At 38.3% G+C, this 27,074-nt stretch overlaps 1 protein-coding gene across 1 annotated transcript in view; it reads right to left on the reverse strand.

Moving 5' to 3' along the window:
* Window positions 1-27,074, reverse strand: part of Gabrr3 (gamma-aminobutyric acid type A receptor subunit rho3) — a 52,572-nt gene that overhangs the window by 23,632 nt on the left and 1,866 nt on the right. Inside the window, exons 2-3 of the mRNA XM_038346451.1 lie at window positions 16,656-16,768; window positions 5,558-5,625 (exon numbers count right to left, since the gene is read on the reverse strand). Of these exons, the coding sequence (XP_038202379.1) occupies window positions 5,558-5,625; window positions 16,656-16,768 (181 nt within the window). The remainder of the gene's footprint in view (window positions 1-5,557; window positions 5,626-16,655; window positions 16,769-27,074) is intronic.

The raw sequence follows: 27,074 nt of genomic DNA on the forward strand, positions 1-27,074 counted from the left end.
CTACAAGAGCTAGCTCCAGGACAGGCTCTAAAGCTGCAGAGCAAGTCATAGAAATCTAAGTTAGCATCCAGTTCTGCACAGCTCAAGGGGATGAACTGGTATCATGCATGCCAGCTATAAGAATATAAAGATGAGGAATAAAATCCTATACTAACATTACAGAAAAAAAACCAAAGATTTAGGAATTTATTTAGCTAACTCTGAATTTGGCATTCAGATGTCACTGTTAATATTTTGGTTGGTTGAAAAGAAATTCTTATCTTCTGTGTCATTGGGTCTGGATATTAATAATGTGTTTTACTTTTCTTGATTATATTTCACTTTTTACAATTATTTACTTATCTTTCACAACCCAAATGCAAATTTCCTTGCACTGATGTGTATACATAACTTTGGCATTCATTGTACAAGCAGAAGATAAGTCTCAGTTGATTGCAAATAAGTTATCAATTGTTTGTCCAGCTACATTGTTTTTCTTGAGTTCCAAAAATGTCCACTGAATGATTGCTGTGAATTAACTGTGACCTTTAGGTATGGGTGACTGTGGCTTAGAGTGAAGGTTAGTAAACAGAACCATTTCTTCTACATGACACTATTTCCCGGGGAATTCTGTGGGTTTGATGGAGGAGGGTCATCTGTCTATGTGTTACTTTCATTGGTTAATAAAGAAACTGCCTTGACCCTTTGATAGGACAGAAAATTAGGTAGGTGGGGAAGACAGAATGGAATTGTGGGAGAAAGAAAGCAGAGTCAGACAGACGCCTCAGGCAATCACCATGCATCTCCTCTCCGAGACAGACACAGGTTAAGATCTCTCCTGGTAAGCCACCCCTCGTGGTGCTACACAGATTACTAAATATGGATTAAAGCAAGATATAAAATTTAGCCAATAAGAGGCTAAAACTAATGGGCCAGACGGTGTTTAAAAGAATACAGTTTCCATGTAATTATTTTGGGACATAAGCTAGCCAGGCATGTGGAAGCCGGATGGCGGAAAGCAGCCCACCGCTCCCATCACAACATGGGTTCCTGGGGGGATTGGCTTAAGAGGCATATACTTGGAATGATATGCTCAGTGTGATGTGGAGGTCACTGGTCAAACACTGAACATATGAAGTCAGATAGCCTACACTGGTGCCTGCCTTTGAGGCATTAGTGTTACTTAGCCAACACTCTCTTGAGTACCAAACTGAAGTTTGCTAAGTGGAGAGTGAGACAGAGTTTAAAAGGAGCTCATAGTGAGGCTAAATGGATGGGGTGATAATGTATAGAACACTAGAAAGACTGACCTTTCACACAAAGTAAGGTACAATAGGTGGAGGTCACTCACATTTATAAAGTATTTTCTAGTTGGCCATGATGAAACCATCTTATGTTTATCTGATACTGAGCAGCAAAGTAAACCTAATTTAGGGGAGAAAGACAATACCTAGTTTGGGGTTTGTAGAGAAGCAGCAGGTATTAAGTAAGGCTAGATCACTAAGTATGACTTAAATATAATTTAAATCCATTTTAGAATTTCAATAGAAAACAAGAAGTATTAATAAGAGCTGCCTTTGGGTCAGGAAGTATGGATATTCAAGTCATTGTTTTAGGGAAGTCCTTGCTACTATCATTTGGGCAAGTTCTGGGGAAATAAAGGATGTTTAACTTAAGACCTTTGTGAACTAAATAGATATTGGTGAAGAAAATTTTAAGATCAGATTGGGACATAGAAGACTTTGTTTAAATGCACCTGGAATTTTTGTTAGATGCATCTGGAATTTTCATAACTCCTGAAGTTTTTATTCAGTTAGGAGGAAGGATAACTATAAAAGATATATGATTAAATAAGCAGCTGAAAGAGTTATGACTCAGGAACTTAAATTCTTTAGTTCCCTTAAGAGAGTCTTGCAGTCAGTTGGTGGTGGTGCACACCTTTAGTCTCAGCACTCGGGAGGCAGAGGCAGGCAGATCTCTGTGAGTTTGATGCCAGCCTGGTCAATAGGCTCCAAAGCTACACAGAGAAACCCTGTCTCCCAAAAGAAAGTCTAGCTTTGCTTCCTTTCTTACTTTCTCTCTCATACTTTATCCTTAATTGTGGTATTTACATATTTATTCATATGTAAAATCTAAATTCAAAGTTATTTCTACAAAAATAAGGATACATAATACAGATTATATATCAAAAAGTTTTATTTTAAATATCTATAAGCAACTTTTGAAAATTTCATTAGCTCATACATGTGAAAGCTTCAGATAAAGAGAATGAATTATAAGGATTCATGAATGTAGAATCCCTTGTAGATATTAACAGTTTTCTTCAGCTAAAAACAAAATTTAGAATGCAAATACTTCAATTTTCCCCTGTTAATGCAGAAAGTAGCCCTTGACTTTATTGAAGGAAAATATCACACATGTGGAAGATCCATATGTGGATATTCAAATAGTTGATCTCATCCTGGTTGTGAGTCGAATGTTGGTTACTAGAACCTGAGAGGAATAGGGAAGTGGGAAAAGGTAGATAAACAGGAGCTAAGTTACAGCAGGTCAGGAAGACCTCATGTAATGTTATACAGAAAGATCCTGTGTGATATTATACAGGAAGTTCCAGTGTGGTATTATACAGGAAGACCTAATGTGGTATTACACAGAAGACTGACTGCAGGTGTGTGTTTTTCATCACCAATATGCTGTGTATTTCAAAAAACAAGAAGAAAGTTGAGTACTTTTGCAGGAAAGTGTGAGAAGATAGCCGTGTTTTGATGGGAATACTGTGCCTTTTATATGTGTCTATCTCATAAATTGCACAACTTTGAAATTTCAATTTAAAACACTTTTAACACCCCAGCACAAAAGTCCAGGCTATGATGTTTAATGTGGAAAAGGAAAGATGATTACTACCAGGCTAACAGTTGCAATCTCAAATAATGCTAAGGACCAGCTGGGTAGCTTCAATGAAAAGAGAGACTAAATCTAGAGAGAAACAGTGTAGTAGGAGGCCACCCAGAACCGAAATAACCACACAGAAACTGTATTATTTAAATCACTGCTTGGCCAATTAGCGCTAGCTTCTTATTGGCTAACTCTCACATATTAATTTAACTCATTTCTAGTAATCTGTGTGTCACCACATGGCTGTGGCTTACCAGGTAAAGTTCTGGTGTCTGTTTCCAGCTGGGCTACATGGCTTCTCCCTGACTCTGCCCTCTTTTCTCCCAACATTCAGTTAAGTTTTCCCTGCCAAGCTCTGTTCTACCATATCAGGCCAAGCCAGTTTCTTTATTAACCAATAGTATTTGCAGTATACAGAGGGGAATCCCACAACAAAGCAGCACCTGGAGTCTAGGATCAACACATGGGTACAGGATCCATCTGAAGGCTTCATAGTCAAATCAATTCAGGGGGCACTAAGATGCAAAGTACACCCCAAAAGACCCATAATCTTAATGTTACTGGTGCTGGGTACCTGCTAAGAGTATTTGTTATTTACATGCACACATAATCAAAACAAAGGAAACCCATGTAAAGAGGGCAGAAGAGACAACAAAAGTGGGGGTGGGGGTTGCTACTCATCTAGCAGGGTTCCGGGGACAAACCTGAATGGTGCTTCCTGGGATTGAAGAAAAGACAAATACCCACACAGTCAAGCAGAAATCTGGGATTCTGTGGTCTGGACTTTCTGCTGAAGAAGCCTGTGCATAAAGGACCCTCAATTTGTTTATTATATAGACTTGAATGGACAGCAGGGTTGTTGCACACAGCTGAGCAAGGAAGCTGATTATTACATACAGATGGACAAGCAGGTGGGGGCTTATAATATACAGCTGGACCAAGGGGGCAGGTTTAGCTAATCTCTGTAGGAACTGTCTCTGTAGGGGAGCAGTCTTCAGGCTGTAAATGTGGGAGGAGGGGTAAAGCTATGCTGGACTTTTCTGAACATACTGTCAATATTTTAGTAGTGGACCTTTGCCATCACTCCTTGGGTCTGAGTCTCTGCGTTTCTGTCAACAAAATAGTTACTTGGGATTTCCCTCATTCAGGGCTTCTTCTGGTCTCTACAGATGCCGGCAGCCATTAAGGGAAACCAGGAAAAAAATCACTGAAAATGTGCCTTAGAAAGGCACTGGATTTGGCATGCAAATATGTAGGAAAGGGTTCATCAAATCTCGGAGTAGATGAAATTAACATAAAATAAGGAGGTAAAACAAATCCACCTGAAAACCAAGTATGCAAGTACAGAAGCTGGGCCCAGTCTTAACTCTCATTATAGTAAAGTACCCTCCATGCTGAAAACCACTTAAATGAAAAACTACTTGGAAAGTTACCCAAAGAGAGTCCTTATACATTAAAAATAGGGAAAATGAAATGGAAAAAGTATGGTCGAGGCCATTAAAACATAAAAGTGGCTAAAAATGATGAAACTAAGTTAAAGAAGAGAAAAGGGCAGAAAAGGCAAGTAAAATCGGGGAGAGGACTGGGAAAGCTAAAAGGAGTACTGAGAATAAAAGGTGACTATCATGTATTTTCTTTTTAAATTTCACATCTATGTGAAAATGTCTACTTTATTGTTTAATAGACATTCCAGTAATAGACATTCCGTTAATCCTGATGCTTCATTTTCTCTTGTTTTGAAGTTTTTAAATGTGTATTCTCATGAAATGTTTAAAAAGTAGCTTTTAAATATTTTCTATTTATTTTTCATAATCTGTAGGGTTTTTATATTAGAGCACACAGCATACAATTCCAGGTGAATGAATACTAACATTTTACTAGAAGCATGAAATCTGAGAGTGGAGATTTTAAAAAAAAAATATTTTTGGTATATAAGCTGTAACAAGTATAGTTATTTCTGTAGACATAAGTTTTGAATTTATTTGTATCCGACAAGTTAGTTTTTCTTTTATTTTTTTCTTTCTAATATACATATGTATATAAAATAGTTATATTAACTATTTTTCATATATGACTACAAATAAAATAGTGATTTTTAAAATAAAAATGTTCTGTGAAAATGTAAGTATTACACTGTAAAATAAAACATCAAACTCTTCTGTATTTCTATAACATACCATGGGATAGACAAAATTTTCTAAATTAAATATACTGATCATGAATCTTAAAATGCCCTGTCTTCTGATAATGGTTTCTTAGAGACAAGCAGAATTAATATCAACCGAAACACCTGGAAATAATAAAGCTTGGCATAGGAGTTTATCATCTTATGAACAAGGCCTTGGGGCTGAGATTTCATAGTTTGCTAACTGTATGGCTGTTTTCTAACACACTTGTTTTCAACTTGTGACAGATAGCAAATTTACCACGATATGCTGCAGGAAGCCTTAAATGAGAAATCACGAGACAGAAATGGGAGGAGAGAATGAGCGTGTAGTCAGAGGGAGAAAAAGGGAATGGAGGGGAGGAGAGCAACAGAACTCTACTATGAGGCCAAGAAGGAAAGACTACTAACATAGGTGCCGGAAGCGACTTATTCAAAAACCAAAACCCAATGACCTTAATTAAAATGATCATTTTTCTTCTTTTCAGAAAAAGCTCAATTTCCTACGGGAAAACTCACCATGTTGACCTCGGAAATGCTGTCGATGCTTTCAACCTGGACATCTATACCTACTGGCACTGGGGAACCTTCAAAAAGAAAAATGAATAATTTACTGAGAAATGCATTATAATCATTTTGGACATTTTCCAAAACCAAGAAACACCATTGTTCAACAATTGAAGGTGATTTATTTTATCCAGTATTTTTATTCATCATTTCCCCTATTTTCTATTGAATCATTTATCATACCATCAAATATAATAACTAAGGCACATGCACAAATAAATGCTACGTCTATCATCATTGCTCACATGCTTGGAAAAGCCTAAGGATTTCCTTGTACAATATATTCTAGAACTGGTGCTGTCCGTTTTGTTATTCTGTGTTTTGGCTGGTAGGGTTTTAAAGAGGAACAATGTTTTGGAAACATGTGTAAGAGCATGCCAGATTGTGTATTTTGTATAATAATAGCAGTTCAGTGAATTTAATAGAGTCCTTGGCTCTGGGAATGTCAATCCCACTTTTCTCTTTCCCCCAGTGTCAGCCTTTCTCATTCATGAAGCAGTTGGTGGCCTAGAGATAGACAGATGCTCGAAAGCTATACCAGGGATGTAGACTCAGACATGCCTTCTTGTAGATCAGTAGCCACAGAGGGCACAGGAAAGAAGCAAACAGTATAGGCACTTGGATGAAATACACTCTGACAGAAACTGAAGCAATCTCAGACAGTGGACTTTAAACTCACTGGCAGCTGGGACTCCTGGAACAGGGTTCCTGAGTCCAGAAAATGTAGAAAACAACCAAGAGAGTCCAGGTCAGACAGCCATTGTGGCTTTTTCCAGTTCCGCTAAGAAGGAATTGCAACCTCCCACGCACCCCAGGCTCTCGCTCTCTCCTCTCTGTATCTGTAGGAGAATTGCTCTTAATAACTTTATCATTAAATTTTGGGTATGAAATTTGATCTGCATTTATCTACGTTGACACAATCCACATGTTTACACATAATCTCTGCATGCATTTTCTTACCGTAATAAAGTCATTCTTATTTAAACCATATTGCCTCATCGAGTTAAAAGAACTTTCAACTATTAACAAATAAAGATTAATCCTGCACAGCTGAGTCCCAGCTATTTAATCCAGATGTTGGGACTTAGATAAATCCATCCTGAGAAGCTTCCGTACTTGACTCAAGAATGACTGAGCATGTTCTATGTGACGCACATATGCACACAATTCAACAGCCTTCTAGATGCATAATACAGTATAAAACAAGTCAACTCCTTTCATACTCTTCTGGGACCTCATTAATTCTTGATGCTACCTTTAGTAACATCAAAAGTTCTTTGTTTTAAATTATCATTTGCTACTTAGAAGAATCTCAACTAGCCAGGTACTTGGCCTGTCACTCAAATATCTTCCTGTCTCACCCTTTTATAGTGCCTTACTTGTGTCATAACCATCTTCTTCGCATATTGGATCAGTTAGCTTGTATGACACTGACTCCACAAATAGTGTTGTTTACCACCGATTCCAACTCCACATGAACTTGGAAACAGCTTGACATGATTCCTTTGTAGGGTTCAGCACTGGTGATTTAAATTTGTCCTTTTTCTTGACTTAATAATCAAAAGAAAAATTCATGAAAACATCTCATCCATTGCTTTACTTGGCACTTCATGGTGAATAAATCTTTCCATTAATTCTAATACTGTCAGGGGATAAGATTTTTGAAAGGTCTTGAAGGGGTGGCAGAATGTCCAGGATGAAGTGTAAACACAAATTCATTGCCATTATATATTATGCAGTAAAATATTTTTTCCAAAGGTTGGTTTCTTTCACTACAAAAATCTGCCCAGAGATACTCAAAGAGTACCACTACAGGTCATAAACAGTACAGTTTATAGACTTATTTGGATCTTAATAAATTAACATTACTTGCTTAGTTATGCAAAAATGCAACTAGAAGGGCACTATTCTTAACCAAACACTCAGGCATACTGGTTATCAATACATTGTTTTAACACATACACATGTGTGCAAGAGCACACACACGCGCATGTATACACATACACACACACACACACACACACACACACAACCCTACAGTGATTTCCCACCACTCATTTTCTGAAGAAACTAGAGAACAGCTTGGATTTAGGATCTTTTAAGGACAATTGGGTATTTGCCTGATTAACAACAATTTACATAGCCTCTACATTGTACAAGGTATTAGAAGTAAGCTAGAAACAATTGATAGACAATGGAAGAATTAAGATAGGGTATACGTAAATGCTGTGCCTTTTCATACAAAAATAAACATCTGCACAAGTTGGTGTCTTTTTAGGAATAGTGGCAGAGTGGAAAATAATCCCTTAAAATATGGAGAGATGGACTTCTCAGAAAATTAGGAAACAACCTTCCTCAAGACCCAGTGATATCACTTTGGGGTATACACCCAACGGATGCTCAATCGTACCACAAGGACATGTGCTCAGCTAGGTTCATAGCAGGATTATTTGTCATAGCCAGAACCTGGAAACAACCTAAATGCCCTTTGACCAAAGAATGGATAAGGAAAATCTGGTACATTTACACAATGGAGTACTACACAGGGGAAGAAATAATGACATCTTGAAGTTTGCAGGCAAATGGATGGATCTAGAAAACATCATATTGAGTGAGGTAAGACAAATATAATAAGTAATCACTCATAAGTAGCTTTCAGATATAAAGTGAAATAAAATCAGCCTGCAGTTCACAATCCCAGAGAACCTAGACAACAAAGAGAACCCTAAGATAGACACACATGGATCTAATCTGTACGGGAAGTAGAAAAAAGACAAGATCTCCTGAGTAAATTGGGAGCATGGCGATCATGGGAGAGGGTAAAAGGGGAAGGGGGCTGAAGACAAGAAAGCATAAAAAAAATATAGCTCAATAAAAACAATTTAAAAAAGAAAAAGATATGGAGAGTTGAGTGCATATCCTAGTTGTTAGTGGCTATTTCTGAAATCTTGAGGACTCTGCTATAATGCTAGCTCTCAATGATATATTTACCCTACTGCTGGGCATGCAATGGAATCTTGAGGCTTCTTTTATACTGAAGGTAATATATGGCTCGGTTATTTGAATCAAGTTCCCGTTATCTTCTATTTCTTCTCTCTTCCATTTCCATCTATACTGTTATATGGAGATGAGCGCCTCAGATTCCACAATGTGTACCTGTGGGATGCTCTCTGACCTCATGCCTGTCTCCTTTGAACTCTTTGTCAAGGGCACCCAACTTCTGTGTAGAAGGAGTTGTTACAGTTGAGGGCTGAATACGAGGTGCAAGGAACAAAGGCAAGACTGAGAGTTACAGAATATTGGTTACTCTTCATACTGCCAAACCTCATTCTTGTGCTATCAGGTAAAGAGAAGTGTCAGACAAAGTGACAATTAAGTACGGGTGTTAAAATGCCAACATCTGCAGTCACACAAAATCAAAGTAGGGCTAAAGTTCTGTGTATCTCCTTATTCTTTATACTTCTGTTTGTTCATCAATCAAGAGAACAGATACGGAGCCCACCTTGTAGGGCTCTTGCGAGAATACATAAAGGAGCGCATACCACATCCAGCCCTTGAGCCCATCCAAACGTTCTTCTACCTAACATCTGCTCTCTGTTGGGTCAGCAATAGATTTAACACCTTAAATGATAGTACCTTTATAAGAACTTTGACCAAGTTTATAGATAAAATCAAGTAAAAGTTATCTAAATATTAAACCCCTTGACAATTAAATTCCAAAAATCACTAGGTAATAACATATCTGTAAACTTTTTCATGTATATATTTGGATTTTTTCTTCAGGTAGACTAGTTAGGGTTAAGTGGAAATTATGTCTCCATCTCTGGAGTGTCATTACACTACATTCGACAATGTATCATTTCATATCCTTACTCGGACTCCACTTGGTAGATACACGAAGCTTTCTAGCTCTAGGTGACCTCTGTATGAACTTATGTGGATAAATATGAACTCTTGTTTGAAATCTGAAGCAAGGTAGTGGTAGGAATGGGAAAAAGTCCTTCTGACTCTCAGGCCTGTTATGTGACATGTGGGGACGGCAAGAAGCTTTGATAATGTTAGCTTTTGTCTCAACTCAGCTGCCAGAATCGAGGTGCTGAATTGACTTTAGCAAAACAAAGAAATCATCACCTGGAAGGACTGAAACAAAAAGTCCTTACTTATAGGAGACATAGTGGGCGGGAAAACATAAATAAAGAAAACGAGCTGCAATTTATAACCCGAGTTCAACAAAAAGCTCCCTAAATTTACATCCTCCTGTTTCCACATAATGAGTCAATTAATCTTCCAATGCTTTATAAAAGTGAAAAAAAGAAACCCACCCTGGTAGCAGCTGGTTTTAATGCTAAACCTAATTAGAAAAACACATTAAGGCAAGGGAAGTGCTGAAGTTACATTTAGCTGAGAGGAGAGAAGTATGCTCATGAGCTTCTGCTGTGGACAAGGAGAAGCGAGGATAGATAAATTAACGCTTGCCTTTTGTATTCCACAGCCTGATTTCCCCAAAGAAAGCAGCCATTTGAGGACAGAGAAATGAGTCACCATATAAGGTACGGTTCTGCTCAAGCTGAGCAGATGATCGTTAAAGACTGTTTCACAGAGCTAGTAGACAGACACTTCTGCCTGGACTCAGGGATTTTTCCTTCCTGAATGACTCAATAAACCATCTGAACACCGTTTAACCCAGTTTATGATTGTCAGAAAAATTCTTAATTGTGAGATGATCTGCCACCTGTCACTAAGTATGAGTCACATGTTTCAACTGCATATTTAATAATCTCATAAAGTAGCCCCGGGAAAAATAATTTAAGTAGAGATGAATACTTTGCACTGGTATGGATTTTGGTTTATTGATACAAATTAAAGGTCAATTTTGTTAGATGTATATTTATATTTTTGTTTAAGATATGTTTATACAACTCATTTAAATATGTAATGTATAATTAAGAAATACGGATTAATAAATAGTCATTTATAATAATAGTCAAACTTGTAGTCATGTTATTTAGGTTTTCTAGATATACAGAGATGTATTTCAGTTAGATAATTTTCAACACTTCAAAGACATATGGAATATGGCATTTAAAATGTTTTAAGAATTTAGACTTTTCTAAGCTTCTGTAAAGCAAAGGACATGGTCAACAAGACAAAATGGGAGCCTACAGAATGGGAAAAGATATTCATTAACCTCACATCAGACTGATCTCCAAAAAGAACTCAAGAAATTGGTCACTAAAAGAATAAATAATCCAATAAAAAATGGAGTACAGACCTAAACAGAAAACTCTCAACAGAGGAATCTAAAATGGCTAAAAGAAACTTAAGGAAATGCTCAACATCCTTAGCCATCAGAGAAATGGAAATCAAAACAACTCTGAGATTTCATCTTACACGTATAAGAATGGTCAAAGTCAAAAACACTGATAACAACTTATGTTGGAGAGGTTGTGGGTAAAAGGGAACATTCCTCCATTGCTGGTTGGAGTGCAGTCTGGTACAGCCTCTTTCTATATCAGAATGGTGATTTCTCAGAAAACTAGGAAACAACCTTCCTCAAGAGCCAGCAATAGCACTTTTGGATATATACCTAAAGGATGCTCAATTATACCAAAAGGACATATGCTCAACTATGTTCATAGCAGCATTATTTGTCATAGTCAGAATCTGGAAACAACCTAAATGCTCCTTGACCAAAGAATGGATAAGGAAATGTGGTACATTTACACAATAGAGTACTACACAGCAGAAAAAAATAATGACATCTTGAAATTTGCAGCCAAATGGATGGATCTAGAAAACATCATATTGAGTGAGGTTACCCAGACCCAGAATGACAAATATAATGTATACTCACTCATAAGTGGTTTTTAGACTTAAAGCAAAGAAAATCAGCTTACAATTCACAATCCCAGAGAACTTAGACAACAATGAGGACTCTAAGTGAGACATACATGGATCTAATTTATATGGGAAATAGAAAAAGACAAGATCTCCTGAGTACATCGTGAGCATGGGGACCATGGGAGAGGGTTGAAGGGGAGGGGAGAGGAAGGAAGGGGAGCAGAGAGAAATGTAGAGTTCAATAAAATCAATAATAAAAAAGAATTTTGACTTTTCTAAACAGTGAGACATGTCTGCTACTGACATCACCAATTACTTCAAGAGGATGATGATCATTGAAGAGCCTCCTTATGGAGTTTGCTAGCCATTTGGGCAAGAAATTGCTCTTGCCTGGACTGCTTGATTGTATGCTGTATAAACTGGACATGCAGGACTCATAGAAAAATGACTGATGAAGTTATCTAAAGAAGGTGAGATGGTCCTTCAGGGTTCCTGCTTCATGAAAGAGTCTGCCAGACATTCCACATGAGACAAAAGAAAGTGACTGATAAACTGCCAATATAGACGAAACAGTCTTTTAAATTCCTGTTTCATGGAAAAGTCTGCCAGATGCTTTGGGCCTGTAGGCTGAAGATGGATGCCCCAACATTACAGAAGAACTTTGGGTGACTGTCCAGGCAGCAAGATTTCTGTCAATTCTAGAACTTTGGAAGTTACTTACAATGTACTTCCTGTTTATTTAGGAAATATTATATTCTTCTGGGGTCTTTAAGACAGATAATTATAATTTTCCTTAGTTATGTTAAAAATAAATTAGATATGAAACTTTAGACTAAAAAAGGAATATCATAACTGTAATTCTTCTTTGATACCTGCTTCGTATATATAAAATTTTACTATGTTAAAGTTAAAAACTTCCTTTTTTTTTTTTTTAGACAGAAAAGGGAAGATGATGTGGGATTCTCCTCTGTATGCTGTTAATATGTTTTATTACCATTGGTTAATAAAGAAGCTGCTTCAGCATATAGCAGGTCAGAATATTGCCAAGCTGGAAGATATATGTGTGTGTGTGTGTGTGTGTGTGTGTGTGTGTGTGTGTGTATATATATATATATATATATATATATAGAGAGAGAGAGAGAGAGAGTAGACAGAGTCAGAGAGATGCCACATATCTAGGGAAGGAGACAGAGCCAGACCCTTACTAGTAAGCCACAGCCTTGTGCCCATACAAAGATTAATAGAAATGGGTTAATATAAGATGTAAGAATTAGTTCATAAAAAGCCTGAATTAATAGGTCAAGCAGTGTTGTAATTAATATAGTTTCTGTGTGAGTATTCGAATCTGGGGATGAAAGTGTTGTCTCCGCTTACATCTTAGAAAGCATACCACTTAGAACTATTATTATGTATTTCCTAATGATCAGACAAAGAGAGCCTGTTGGGCTGGTGTTTTATGCTTTTCTAGAGGGTGCAGGATGAAAGTGTAGACATTTTACCTTGACAGGAGGGTGCAGGCTTTGCATTCTGCAGACTCCATAGTCACTCACCTGGTCATCCTGTTACCACTCAGAGTTACAATGTAGGCTTTGGGCCTGAGCTTCAGAATCTAGATGGACTCTCTGGTGTTTCTGCTAATTCACGAATCATATGAACAATAAGGTGTCTGTGGATTGTTTGCTGTGAGGTCCACTAATAAGTATAGCCATCTCTCTCTCTTTATTGCTAATGTCCCTATAAAAGACCCTATTAAACAACAACAACAACAACAACAACAACAACAACAACAACAACAACAACAACACTTCTTCCCCTATCCCAGAGAACAACTTAATTGAGGAACCAACTTCAGGAGTTATGGCTTGAAGTCATCGCTAGAGCAGGAAGACAGCTGAAACAGGTGAAGGGGATACAAATAGGAAAGGGCGACATCAATGTGCCCTTCTCTAAAGACTCCACCTGAAAAGCACCTACAGCTGATGCACTTTCAGTGAAGCTATCAAAATTAACACAAAAACCAGTAGTAGCCCTCCTGTATACATATGACAAACATAGTGTGAAAGAAGTCAGTAAAAACAGTTCCCTTCACAATAGCCTCAAAACAAACAGACAAACAAATAAAATAAATAAATAACAGATAAATCAGCCAACCAGTCTTGAATTCCTATTGAAAAGATTCATGATTCATCCTTTTTTCAAGGATGAGGCCAGTTTCTAACAATTCATGTGCGCCTGGTGCCTCCTAGTGGCCTCAAAGGATGCAACACCGAGCTTCTTTTCCTGATTTTTTGAAATCACAGAATGGAGCAAACTACTCCAGCTCACCTGTACCATAGTTCTAAGCTATATTATCCAAACTTTGGAAAATTCTTTTCTGGATGAGCACAAGTTTATTGAAAATTGTAGTTAAGAGTTGTGGAATCTTTTGAAAGCTTGTCAGAGAAATAGTGAGGTAGAGAAAGAAGAAGGGGAGCTTCAGAAGGAGAGTGAAAGGAATACCTTTTGCTTTTAAATTAGCATTTTTACTTATTCTTTGATAATTTTACACACACACACACATACACACACACCGTATTGTGATTATATCCACACCAATGCCACAGTCCCTCATTGGATTCCAACGTTAATCCTGACCACTCCCCAAGTCCTCTTCCTTATTTTTCTCTTTGAAAAATCAAATCCAATTAGTGGTGCTAGCATAAGTATGGTCAGACTTTCAGTAGCCGTATACTCCAGCAAAAATGATGCTGTCTCCTGAGGGAGACATCAATTGTCAATAGCTCCTCAGCTCGACACAAAGCCGCACGATCTCCTCTCCCACCCATTCTGGAACAATTGACTGGTTTGATCCTGTGCTGCGCTTGTACAGGTATGTTCTCTGATCAGATATGGGGCTTAATCCACAGGAGGAAATTGTTTCCTAGCGCTGCAAACCTGATAATAGTCACTGGGGATGACTGTAGGAGGGAAGGCATTGTCAAACTGCCTTCTAGTCATTCACATTTATACCTATAGACCAGTGCTGTTCCCAGCCTTGGTCACAGAAGCTTCTTTTGGCAGTGGTTAGCAGTCAGTCCAAAGCCCCATAATTTCTCAGAGTACTGAGAATGTGCAACTGTTGAGTGCTCAGCGCTAAATAAGAATATCTTTAAACCTGAATAATTTCCAGGCTTCTACGACTGTAAATTGCAATTCAATAACTGTGATAAATACTCTGGAAATCAAAAGTAACAAACACACCAAGACTTAAATCTGATGATGTTATGTTAACCCAGTGGTTCTCAGTGTGTGATTCTCAGAGCCACAGCATCAGCATCATTGACAATGCAATGTCAGCAGCATCTGCAAGCTGTGCAACTCTCAATCTCCTTCACCTAGATCTAGTGGGTCAGGAATGCTGGAGATGCGGTCCAGGACCCTGACTGATAAGAGCCTTCTCCACTGTTCTCATGATCAGGACAGTCTGCATCACTAATGAAATAGAGTTTAAATCATGTCTTTAGAATGGCAACCCAGAGGTTTCTGGAAAATTACCAAAGAAAACTAGTGGTCGGGGAGATTGCCTATCAGGTAAAGTGTAAGGGTAATAACCAAAGTTTGGATCTCCAGCACTCATATAAATGTTGATGGGCATGGCAGACTGTCTAAAATTGCAGCACCTGGAAGGTAGGGACACAGGATCCCCTGAGGGATCTGCCTAGCCAAACTAGCTATACCAAGGAGCTCTGCATTCAACTGAGAGGTGTTGCCTCAATGAATAATGAGTATTGATCAAGGAAGAGAGATCAAATAGCTCTGGACTTCTGAATGCATATGTAATCATGTGAATCCACACTGGCACATGTGATCTCACATCTGTGTGGACACACATCTACACAGAACATACTGATACATAAAAGAGAGAAAAATCACACCAAACCATAACAAACCAAAACAGCCCTTCAAATAACAGGGCTTGAAAATTTATTTTTTTCCATTAGAACATCAACTTTTCATGGCATTTACAGGCCTGCCTGCTTCTCTTGGCTGTGAGCATAACATGCAATGATTATTACGTTCCTTCTAATTCTCACTGGTTTTTCATCCAAGCTCTGGGGCTGCTTTATTGTCAGAGGGTCTTGTTTCTTCTTCATCTACTCTTCCCTTATTTGCATATTCTAGCATTTTGAAAAGTTGTCAGTTTGAGAATTGTAAGGGTGAGATTTTGTTTCCATAATACAAACAAACAAACAAAAACCAACCAGGCAGACTCAAAGAAATTTAGTTTATCTGAAAGATGTCAAGCTCCCTGTACATCTCGGGAAAACATGGCCCCTCAGTGATGAAACCTTGTAGAAGAGCTGCAAGAGAAGAACACTACAAAGCCCCTTTCTGGGGCCCTGCTCCACCATCCACAGCTCCCTCAGGGGATTCTGTGTCCCTACCTTCCCGGTGCTGCCAGGACATCTTGCTTCAACCACTTACTACTTGGGATGCTTTCTAACCTCCCTAGCCTTGGGTTGTTACATTGGGATATGAAGGTTCATGATGGTGCCATGACTGTGAAGGTAAATGGTACAGTACAATAAAGGACTTAACACAGTGCCAGATATTAAAAATGTTTTAATTGCTAAAATCATTAAAAAGAAGGAAAATAAACTCAGCAGAGCGAGTGGTGGCATCAGATATTGCTATTGTTCCACTGTTAAAGTCAGGCATTCTATCTTGTAGGAATAATTGGTGAGATTCTACAAATTAGCATCATGTCATCTCATTCAGCTTAGAGTAGAAAAAGCAAGTTGCCAGGTTGCAAAGCTATGTGTCTTCTAAATATTGAGTACATTTTATTGGCAAGGGTGTCAAAAATAGAAAAAAGGAGTTTGAATGTCAGTATAAAATGTATATGTTGTCACTTTTTCCCAGTCAAAGGAAGATAATCATACAGGTATTTGAAAGTATTTAGTTATTTATTTACTTACTGACTTTAGTAGATTATTATTATAGATTATTAATTATATTATATTATATATTATATTAATTATATTATATATAAATATATAAATATAAATATATTATATATTATATTAATTATATTATAGATTATTAATTATATAGATTATTAATTATTATTATAGATTATTAATGCTTTGGTACTAATCGCGTCAATTTTTTTAGTCCTATCTTGAGTGTGCGGTAGACTTTAGCCTGGGTTTTTGATGAAGACACTCACCTCCAAATCCAGGCCTTGTGGAGAAATCATGGTCCTCAATGTGCAACAACTGCTTACGCTTCAAGGGCCAGACTTTCGTACTGTCGTCTTTCCTCATTTTGGTTTCCCTTATGCTGTTCCTCCGAGAAAAAGATACATATATATCTTAGTTAGGGTTACTTTCACTGTGATGACATGCCATGGCCACAGCAACTTGTGGAGGAAAAGGTTTATTTTCTGTGTACTTCCACATCCATAGTCAATCACTGAAGAACGTCAGGACAGGAACTCAAACAGGACAGGAACCTGGAGGCAGGAACTGATGCAGAGGCCATGGAGGGGAGCTGCTTACTGACTTGCTCCCCATGGCTTGCTCAGCCTGCTTATTTTCTTTCTTTGTTTCTCTCTTTGTTTTCTTTCTTTCTTTCTCATTTAAAAAACATTTTATAAATTTCACATCATGAATTCTGATCTTATTCATCTTTCTTTCCTTTCATATCTGTCCTCTTCCCTTACAACCTCCTCTCCAAAATAAAATAAAATTTAAAAGAAAAACCAAACCAAACCAAAGCAAACCAAATCAATCTACCAACCAACCAACCAACCAAACAAACAAACAAACAACCAAACAACCAAACAAACAACCAAACAAAAGTCTTGATGTGTAAACTGTAGTGTGACACAGGGAGTCACATAGTCTGTACATCTTTACTTGTTATGTGTTCATGGCAATGAGTCATTGATCCGGTTAGAGGCATCTCGCTTACATCCGCTACACCACTGATACTGGGCCCTCCTTGGGACGATTCTTGAATATCATGTTGTTTCCTTGTGTCATGGAGATCCTGCATCTTTGGATCTGCAAGTCTAGTCCATTCACGTGCTCCAGTGGTTCATAGATGAGGTCAATGTTGGGGAGAATGAGCCCTGCAACTCTAGAGAGGGGACCTTGTACTTCACCTGGGAAAAGCAGTAGAGCTGACCCTGGTGGTGTGGGTGTGGGCGAGCTGGCTCTGAGGGGTGAGAGCAGTTGGTCTGCCTCCTGGACTGGGTGAGCTAGTCAGGGAGGTGCTGAAGAGCTTTCCCTGAGAGTGATGATGAGGGAAATTTGGCAGACCGACCAACCCAGCTACCACCCAGGCTCAGAACCAGGGCTATGTGTTGGCCTAGCCTGCTTTCTTATAGAACCCAGGATATGGTACCATCCACAATGGGTTGGACTCCCCTCATCAATCACTAATTAACAAATGCCCTACAGCTGGACCTTGTGGAGGCATTTTTCTCAATTGAGGTTTCCTCCTTTCAGGTAGCTTTAGTTTATGTTAAGTTGACAAAAACCTAGCTAGTACAAAATATTTCTAAGTTACATTTATTTATTCATTCTTATTATCCATCTTGCTTAATGTAGTGTCGTCTAAAATAAACACATAAAATTTCATCTTGTTAGTTCAGATTAAGCCAAATATCTATCAACATTTGTATTTTTGCCACATAAGGGTGGAGCAGATAGGTAAAAGTTTTAGAGTACTTGAAATAGCAAACACAAAGGCATTTAATACCTAGATAGACACCATTTCTCACAGTACATACGTTAGATGAGAAACAATAGGTGAGTAAAGGCAATCAAAGGTCAGATTCACGGACACCCATATCAGCTAAGGCAAACTTTGAGGAAACAGAGCCTGGGGGCGAGCATTTCAACAAGACACATTCAACAAGAAACTGCCTGGGAATGAGCATTTCAACAAGCACCCAAAAGACTGACATTGATTGGACAATCTCTGCCTTAAAGCAGTAAGGAGGTGAAAACATTACAAAACTGTAAACTGATGAAAACAGGGTTTTCAAAGCCAGAACAAGCAGAGACTGTGGGACAGACAGAGATTGCATGTAGAAGGACAGATGGAGATTGCGCTAGAAGGCCTACTGGAGTTGGTAGGCTCAAAGGTTGTTGGATCTGGACAAACCTAACAATGGTATAGGCAACTATTTCTACCTCTCCCTCTCTAGGTCAAAGTGCACATGGCAAGTCTTTTCTGTGGTGTGCTATGTGGAAACAAAGTCCTGTCTCTCTGGGCATCTGTGAGTGTGAGCAAGGGAATGGGACAAAGGGAATACTTTTCTGCTGAGCCCCCATTTCTTAGGAACATTGATGCAAATTTTAACAAAACAGTTTTTTTTAAACAAAACAGTTTTTTAGAAGCAATTTATTTAATGGTGTTTTCTTGCCACACTTTTCATTTATATATTTATTTATTTATTTATTTATTGATTGATTTTGTGTGTGTGTGTGTACATAAGCATATGCTCTCTTGTGTTTCCCATGACACCGTTGTGTAGGACAGAAGACAACTCGTGGAATTCTCTTGTCTTCTTCCATCCTGTAGGTCCTAGAGATTAAACCAAGGTGCTCACCCTGGGTAGTATTCACTGAATAATCGCACTAGCACTGGAGGCATTTTCTTGACTCAAGAAAATGACTCTGACTAGGAGAATTTCACATCCTGAAGCAGCTGATGGAAGAGGGTTTGTGAGATGGTCCAGTGTGATCTCTCAATAGGGTGGATCCTGGATGAATCCTCAGGGATTTAGAGATGCATTCTTTTTCTAATAATATGAATAGATAAGTTTGGGAAAGGAATCTCTTTTGCATAGAAGGCAATGGATTTGAATTTAAATATATTAAATCTTTATATATTGTGATGTGATTAATTGAACACATAGAACTATTTCTCCCAAGAAACTAGAATAAACTAGGGAAAACATTCTAAGGAGCCAGGATAAACTATTTATTAAAAAAATAATGATAGAGGACTTGGGAGATAACCAGTCATAAGGTAATTCCTGAGTAGGCATAGGAACCTGAATTTGATCTCTCTAACTACCCCCACCAAGTGAGTCATGGTGCCACATGTGCTTGTAATCCCAAAGACATAGACAGGAGGATCCCCAGAGTTTGCTCATCAACTAGTAGCTTAAATGGTGAGCCTAAGACAATTAGATACCCTGTCTGAAGGCAGAAGGTAGACAGCTCATGAGAAAGTGCATCGAAGTTTGACTTCTGACCTCCACATATGTGCATATACACATGTACCCACATAAACACCACCCCACACATGTATACGCTAATAGCAATTACTTCTAAGTAATGCCTACTATATTCAAGACATCAGCCCAGATGTTTGGTAAGCATCCAGCTCTTCTGGTTTCCTGGGTCTCTGCCCAGAGTTTCTGATTCAGTAGGTTTGGGGCATAAAATTGCATTTGTAACGTTTTTTTTCAGGATAACCTGTTCCTGTAGAAAATAGCATGCAGTTAATAAAAAGCTGGCTAGTTGTTTTTGTAAATCAAAAGTGTAGATATAACATGTAATGGGAAATTTGTAAAAATTACTCCTCTGGTAATGATATTTTGGATACAACAAATAAATGACATGTGACTAATGTGTCTTTTCAGAAGCATTCCTTTGCAGGAGACTGAAGTACAGATGCATTTTAATTAAGAACTCCACGTATGCTGAGCTCAGGCCTGCTGAGAAATGCTCTCTTGGCAGCAGAGGGGTACAGGCACCAGCACTTATCTGACCTGCACTGAGTGGTCCATGTTTATTTCATCTGGATTTCTTTTTACCTTAATTAATTTCTTTGCAAGGAGAATATGTGGGCTGTACCCACAACACAATTTTACAAATTCTTGCACTGTACCATACATGTTTAAATAAATACTTAAAGGAATTGGAGAGATGGCTCAGTGGGCAAGAGTGTTTCCTGCCATGCAAAAGGCAGGAATTTGGGTCCCAGTCCCCATATGGGGCGACTCAGAGCAGCCTGTGACCCCAGCTTCAGGGGCTCTGACACCTTTAGCTCCATTGGCACCTACATTTGCAAACTCCCCTCCAAGAGACAGACATAGAACCCCTCACTACACAGACACACTCAGACACCACCACACAGACACACACAGACACCCCCACACAGACACACACAGACACACACAGACACAGACACACACAGACACACACAAACATCCTCCCCAGAGATACACAAACATCCCCCCCACATAGACACTTCTTCACAGATACACATAGTCACCCCCCCACAGACACACATACACACCCCCAAACAGACATACAGACACACCTCCACAGACTTACACAGACACACACCCCACAGAGACACACAGACACCCTATACACAGACACACATAAATACTTCCCCACAGACACACACAGACACACCCCCACAGGCTTACAGAGGCACATCCCCACAGACATGAACAGACAGACACCTTTGCAGACACACACAGAACCCCACACACAATTAAAAATTATAAAATAATTCCCCCAAATATAAATTGCTTCTATAATTCTTTCATTATACATTTAAAAATACCTAGATATTAATTATTTAGAAGGACATTCTTCCTTTAAAAGTACCCAGTAACTTGAATACCTACATTAAGTATTTAAAAATAAATGAATATTTCTTCTTTAAATTATCAGAAAATTTATAATATTTTCTAAGAACTTGTATTTCCATTTCTTGCTTCATAAATTTTTCTTACCCATCATACAAGTATTTTTGGAAAGAAAATGTGTATATACATTGATAATAAATTTTAAATTTAATATTACCTTTACAAAGAGAACAAAATAATTTATATAAATGTTGACTCCTACTAAGTTTAAGAATAAAACTTTAGAGAAAATAAATTTGTTAATGAAATGGTGGTATATTTTCTTCAGTTATTTTATGTGTTAAATGGATTTAGTCATTGTTAGAATGAAACTAGGTTTTGCATAAATTCCCTTTTTATTAGTTTTATAGAAACAAGTACTGAATTTTGTTCAAATGTGTGTGAGTACATTGAATATCAAAAAAACTTTTCACATTGTTTGAAAAATGCATCTGAATTATCTAAATACCCCCTGGCTCTTATTTTAAAAGTCACATTATGTGACTTTTAAATCATTTTCGGTGATTTATCATCTAACAAATTAACTAGGTTCTTCCTTTAATTTTGTTAAAAGAAGGCGGGAAACAAGCCAGTGTGAAAATGATACATTACTTGGTATAGAATCAGTCACTATTTCAACCTCAATATTTATAATTGTCTCTTTGTTCTCATGAAGCTTTGTACGAGAGGGAAGCACACAACACGGTTAGGAAAAAGAGAGATGCCTGTATTTCGTCACATGAGGCAGAGCAATCGTTAAAGGGAGGTGATGAAGGAGATGGGGTGAGTGTTCAGGTTAGTCTACTTTATTTTTTTTCTCATGGTTTATTATTTTATATTTAAAAATTTCCATCTCCTCCCCTCCTCTTCCCCCCTCCCCCCTTCCCTCCTTTCCTTCTCCCCCTTCCCTCCCCTCCCCTCCACCCATACCTCCCCTCCCTCCCTCTCAAGGCCAAGGAGCCATCAGGGTTCCCTACTCTATGCTAAGACCAAGGTCCTCCCAACTTCCCCCAGGTCCAGGAAGGTGATCGACCAAGCTGAGAAGGCTCCCACAGAGCCCGTCCATGCAGAAGAATCAGAGCCCAGCGCCATTGTCCTTTGCTTCTCAGTCAGCCCCCGCTGTTGGCCACATTCAGAGAGACGGGTTTGGTCGCATGATCCATCAGTCCCATTCCAACTGGAGTTGGTGATCTCCCTTTAGTTCTGTCCCACCGTCTCCATGAGTGAACGCACCCCTCACGTTCCTGACTTTCTCCCTCATGTTCTCGCTCCTTCTGCTCCTCATCAGGACCTTGGGAGCTCAGTCCAGTGCTCCAATGTGGGGCTCAGTCATTTTCCCCATCTACCGCCAGATGGAGGTTCCCTCACGGTCCTGACTTTCTTTCTCATGTTCTCTCTCCTTCTGCTCCTCCTCAGGACCTTGGGAGCTCAGTCCGGTGCTCCAATGTGGGGCTCTGTCATTTTCTTCATCTATCGTCAGGAAAGCGGTCATAAAGAATGGAATCCAGAAATTGTTTAGAGATTGCATTTGACGACATGCCTCTCAGATAGCTTGCATGTACCCTTGTAGATACATGATACCTTATGAATACAGGTGTTTGCTTTGAAAACCTCTGACTTGGTGTTATATATGTTTATAATTATACTCAATTGTGTATTGTTTATAATGCATGGAATAGTCATTATAAACTGTGTTTTATATTGTATGAGAATACCAGCGTTGTTATCTTTTATTGCTTTTGACCACAAAGTGCTACAGACATTAAAAAAATTATTGCTATAAGTCTTGGTAATAGCCAGAACCTTTCCTTTTGATGGAGGACACTTCTTTTCTGGATCAACAAGGAGCCCTGTTTTTGTGGGGCTTCTAAGAAGTAGATCTCAGTCTGTAACTAGGAAAGCAGTAGCCCGAGGCAGGGGAATTAAGAATTTGGTCGATTTCAGGGCCTCTAGGATCTTTGAGGCCATATTAGAACTAAGAATCAAAACATTTTAGCATTGTCTGGGGAGGATCAAACATCTTTCTGGCACACTTGAAATTTTATAAGTGGATGTAAACAAAACTCTCTTATGATGTCTATGAAAATGTGGAAATTACTCAAAGAAAGTATAAAATTATTTCTATGCTCTAGCATTTGACATGGAGACATAAAGGAGGTATTCCCTCATAAAGATTAAAAGTGCTTTTTATTTTTTATTTCATTTTTATGCATCAGGTAATTGTGTAAGTATTATGGCTTTTGGTTTTGTATTTTGTAGCATTCTTGAGAATATGAGTGAGCTAGTCTTTGTGTCTTGGCTGTTTTCTGTGCCTTTTCTTGGGCTCTTTTCCTTCTCTTTGTTTTATCCTACTTCTATTTGTTTATCTTTTTTATTTCAGTATTAGTAATCTTTAGGTGCTCCTTTGTTTGCTAACAAGACAGAAAGGGGGTGTATCTGGATGATAAGGGAGGTGGGGAGGAACTGGGAGGAGTGGAAGGAGAGGAAACTGTAATCAGGGTATATTGTATAAAAAAACTACAGAGCTAGTTCCAAAGCCACAGAGAAACCCTATCTTGAAAAACCAAAAAAAAAAAATGATATTTGGGGTAGCCTGAATCCATGTTTCCAGGTCATGGTCACATTCTTAGCTACCGAAAAATGTCTCTCATTCTCTGTTTTTTAAAAAGTGATCTTGGAACCTCCTACATTCCATCCATTTTCTAGAGTTACTATAGACATCACCTGCTCTCATTCTAGAAGCATGTCCTGTTGTGCAGATGATTTTCTTTACTATTATTATTTTTTACTATTATACTATATATAATATTATTATATAACAATATATTGATACTATATAATTAATATACAATGCTCTTATGTAGTAATTATATATTATATTACTATTATCAATAGCTTTTGTCTACAAAGGGAATAGGTCAGCAGGTGAACATCTCTGTGGTTGAGACAGCCAGGGAGTGGGCTCCACTAGAAACATGGCAGCTACTGTAATTCATCTGGGTCTGTAACAGGTCATGAACTCAGTGCTGAGGGTTCAGACGCCCTCATGGAATTAGGAAACCAGACCAATTTTAGAGTTATTCTGTAGTCATGATCTGGAGCTCATATGGTACGGTAAGTTACAAAAATTTATATGAAACTTGGAGTTTGAATCTTGTTTGAAGAAGAAGCAGAAATCTGCTAATTGTGCTACTGTGCTCATGACCTTTCACACCATGTGGGGTTTGGATTGAAATGCTGAAGGAATGCACATAAACTGAAAAGCTTCTGCAAAGCAAAGGACACGGTCAACAAAGCGACAGCCTACAGAATGGGAAAGAATCTTCACTAATCCCACATCAGACACAGATTTGATCTTCAAAATATACAAAGAACTCAAGAAATTCATCACCAAAAGAACACATAAGCCAATAAAAAATGGAGTACAGACCTAAACAGAGAACTCTCAACAGAGGAATCTAAAATGGCTGAAATACACTTAAGGAAATGTCCAACATCCTTAGTCATCAGAGAAATGCAAATCAAAACAACTCTGAGATTCCATCTTATACCTGTAAGAATGGCCAAGATCAAAAACACTGGTGACAACTTAGGCTGGAGAGGTTGTGGGGAAAAGGGAACACTCTTCCATTGCTGGTTGGAGTGCAAGCTGGTGCAACCCCTTTGGATGTCAGTGTGGCAATTTCTCAGAAAATTAGGAAACAATTTTCTTCAAGATCCAGTAATACCACTTTTGGGTATATACCTAAAGGATGCTCAATCGTGCCACAAGGACATGTGCTCAACTATGTTCATAGCAGCATTGTTTGTCATAGCCAGAACCTGGAAATAACCTAAATTCCTCGACCAAAGAATGGATAAGAAAAATGTGGTACATTTACACAATTGAGTACTATAGAGAAGAAAAAAATAAAATCTTAAATTTTGCAGGCAAATGGATGGAGCTAGAAAACATTATTTTGAGTGAGGTAACCCAGACATAGAAAGACAATTATCACATGTACTCGCTCATAAGTGGTTTTTATTTTTATTTATTTATTTATTTATTTTTGGTTTTTTGAGACAGGGTTTCCCTGGAGTTTCTAGAGCCTGTCCTGGAACTAGCTCTTGTAGAACAGGCTGACCTCGAACTCAGAGATCTGCCTGCCTCTGCCTCCTGAGTGCTGGGATTAAAGGCATGTGCCACCAGCTCCCAGCTTCATAAGTGGTTTTTAAACATAAAGCAAAGAAAACCAGCCTACAAATCACAATCCCAGAGAACTTAGACAATGAGGACGCTAAGAGAGAATACATAGATCTAATCTACATGGATAGTGGATAAAGACAAGATCTAAGTAAATTGGGAGCATGGGGACCATGGGAGGGAGGCTTGAAAGGGGGAGGGAAGGCAGGGAGAGGAGCAGAGAAAAATGTAGAGCTCAATAAAAATCAATAATCCCCCCAAACAACAACAACAACAACAACAAAATAAAACAACAACGAAAAAGAATTATATTTAGGTTATTATAGAGATCTCTTCTAGTGTCTGTTCTGAATCATTAATAAGAGTCACTGTTCAGTTACCAGGAAATTTATAAGCTTGCTATAAAATAAAATAGTATTACGATTGGCTCATAAGATGTACAAGTAAATATATTAGCATTTAAGTATGCATAAGCAAACAAACAAACCAACTATGATAATAGGCAGGCCTATTATAGGTTAGTTTAATAATTACTAAATTCTGCCTTAGAGCTATAATTGGCCTAAACAGTCCAAGGATATAGCATGATTACTGTAGAACAATATGTCTTTCCCAGGCAAAGAAATACATTTTCACTTGCCCAAAATTTCTGTATTCATAGTTTCTCCCCACTGTCTTTCTCAGAAACCTGGGGAATATTAGAATAAAAGACTTTAAAAAAATGTTTAGCCTAAGGAAATGTTATTTTTGATAGAAAGCAATATTTTTATAATCTGAATGAAAATAAATAGCCTTATTTATATAATATATACAGATCTGACTGAATGGAAAGCAGGGCTCAGAATAATTGATACAACCACAAAGCAGTGTACAAAGTGTGTGATTTTCTAACAAAGACTGTCTTCCTTTCATCTCCATTCTGTTAGTGTTCATGTGTTATAAGGAGTAGATTGTTAATCAGTTGTACCATTACTTGTTGTGGGTAATCAGGTTGGGTATCGAGCAAAGAACCTCACAATATTTATTTACAAGAAAAGTATGGAGAAGCCTACCCCTATCCAGGCTTCACTGTATATTTGCCAAATGCTTTAACATTTGCATGAGCGAATGCTGCTACCAGTGTAGAAACTGGTTCTTGGATTAGTGTGTTCACTCAGGGAAAGAGCCTCTGTTTCATCCTAAGTGGCTGCTTTGAACCAGGGTGGTGGTTTACACAATCCTCATTGCCCTGGAGGATTGCTCACTGCAGAACACATGCAGCAGACATAAATTTTAATGAATCATATTTTGGCTTGTGGCCTGAAGGGCTCTTCAGTTAGTACACAGAGAAGTGGAAAACAAGCATTTGGAACTCAGACAACAGAAACCTGAATATTTCCCCTGTGGGAAACCTGACCCATAGAACCCTTAAGTTGTTTTTCTTTTAAAAGGAAATAAAAAGAGGCATTTAACCTCAGGAAAAAGGTCCCCCCTTACCAGAAAGACTTTGTGTTCCCTGTTGACTTAAACAGTGTAGTAAGCGATAAATCTAGCTTTTTAAATTTAATGCTCTTGTTTACAGTTTCATACATGCACACCTTGCACACTGACCACTTTTAACTCCCACCTCCCCACCATACAAGCAAATTTTTCTCCATGCACAAGTCTAATTTTTTATAACCCACTGAGCCTAACCAGGTTATCTGGAGCTGTCTGTTGGAGGCTGGTGGGTTGAACAAAGGCACAGAACTAAAGACAGTGATTCCATCTCTCCTGGAATCTGCTGATGGCCAATAGCTCAGAGGTAAGGGCAAAGCCGTCTG

This window comes from Arvicola amphibius, chromosome 10, assembly GCF_903992535.2.
Source record: "Arvicola amphibius chromosome 10, mArvAmp1.2, whole genome shotgun sequence".
Classification (NCBI taxonomy): domain Eukaryota; kingdom Metazoa; phylum Chordata; class Mammalia; order Rodentia; family Cricetidae; genus Arvicola; species Arvicola amphibius.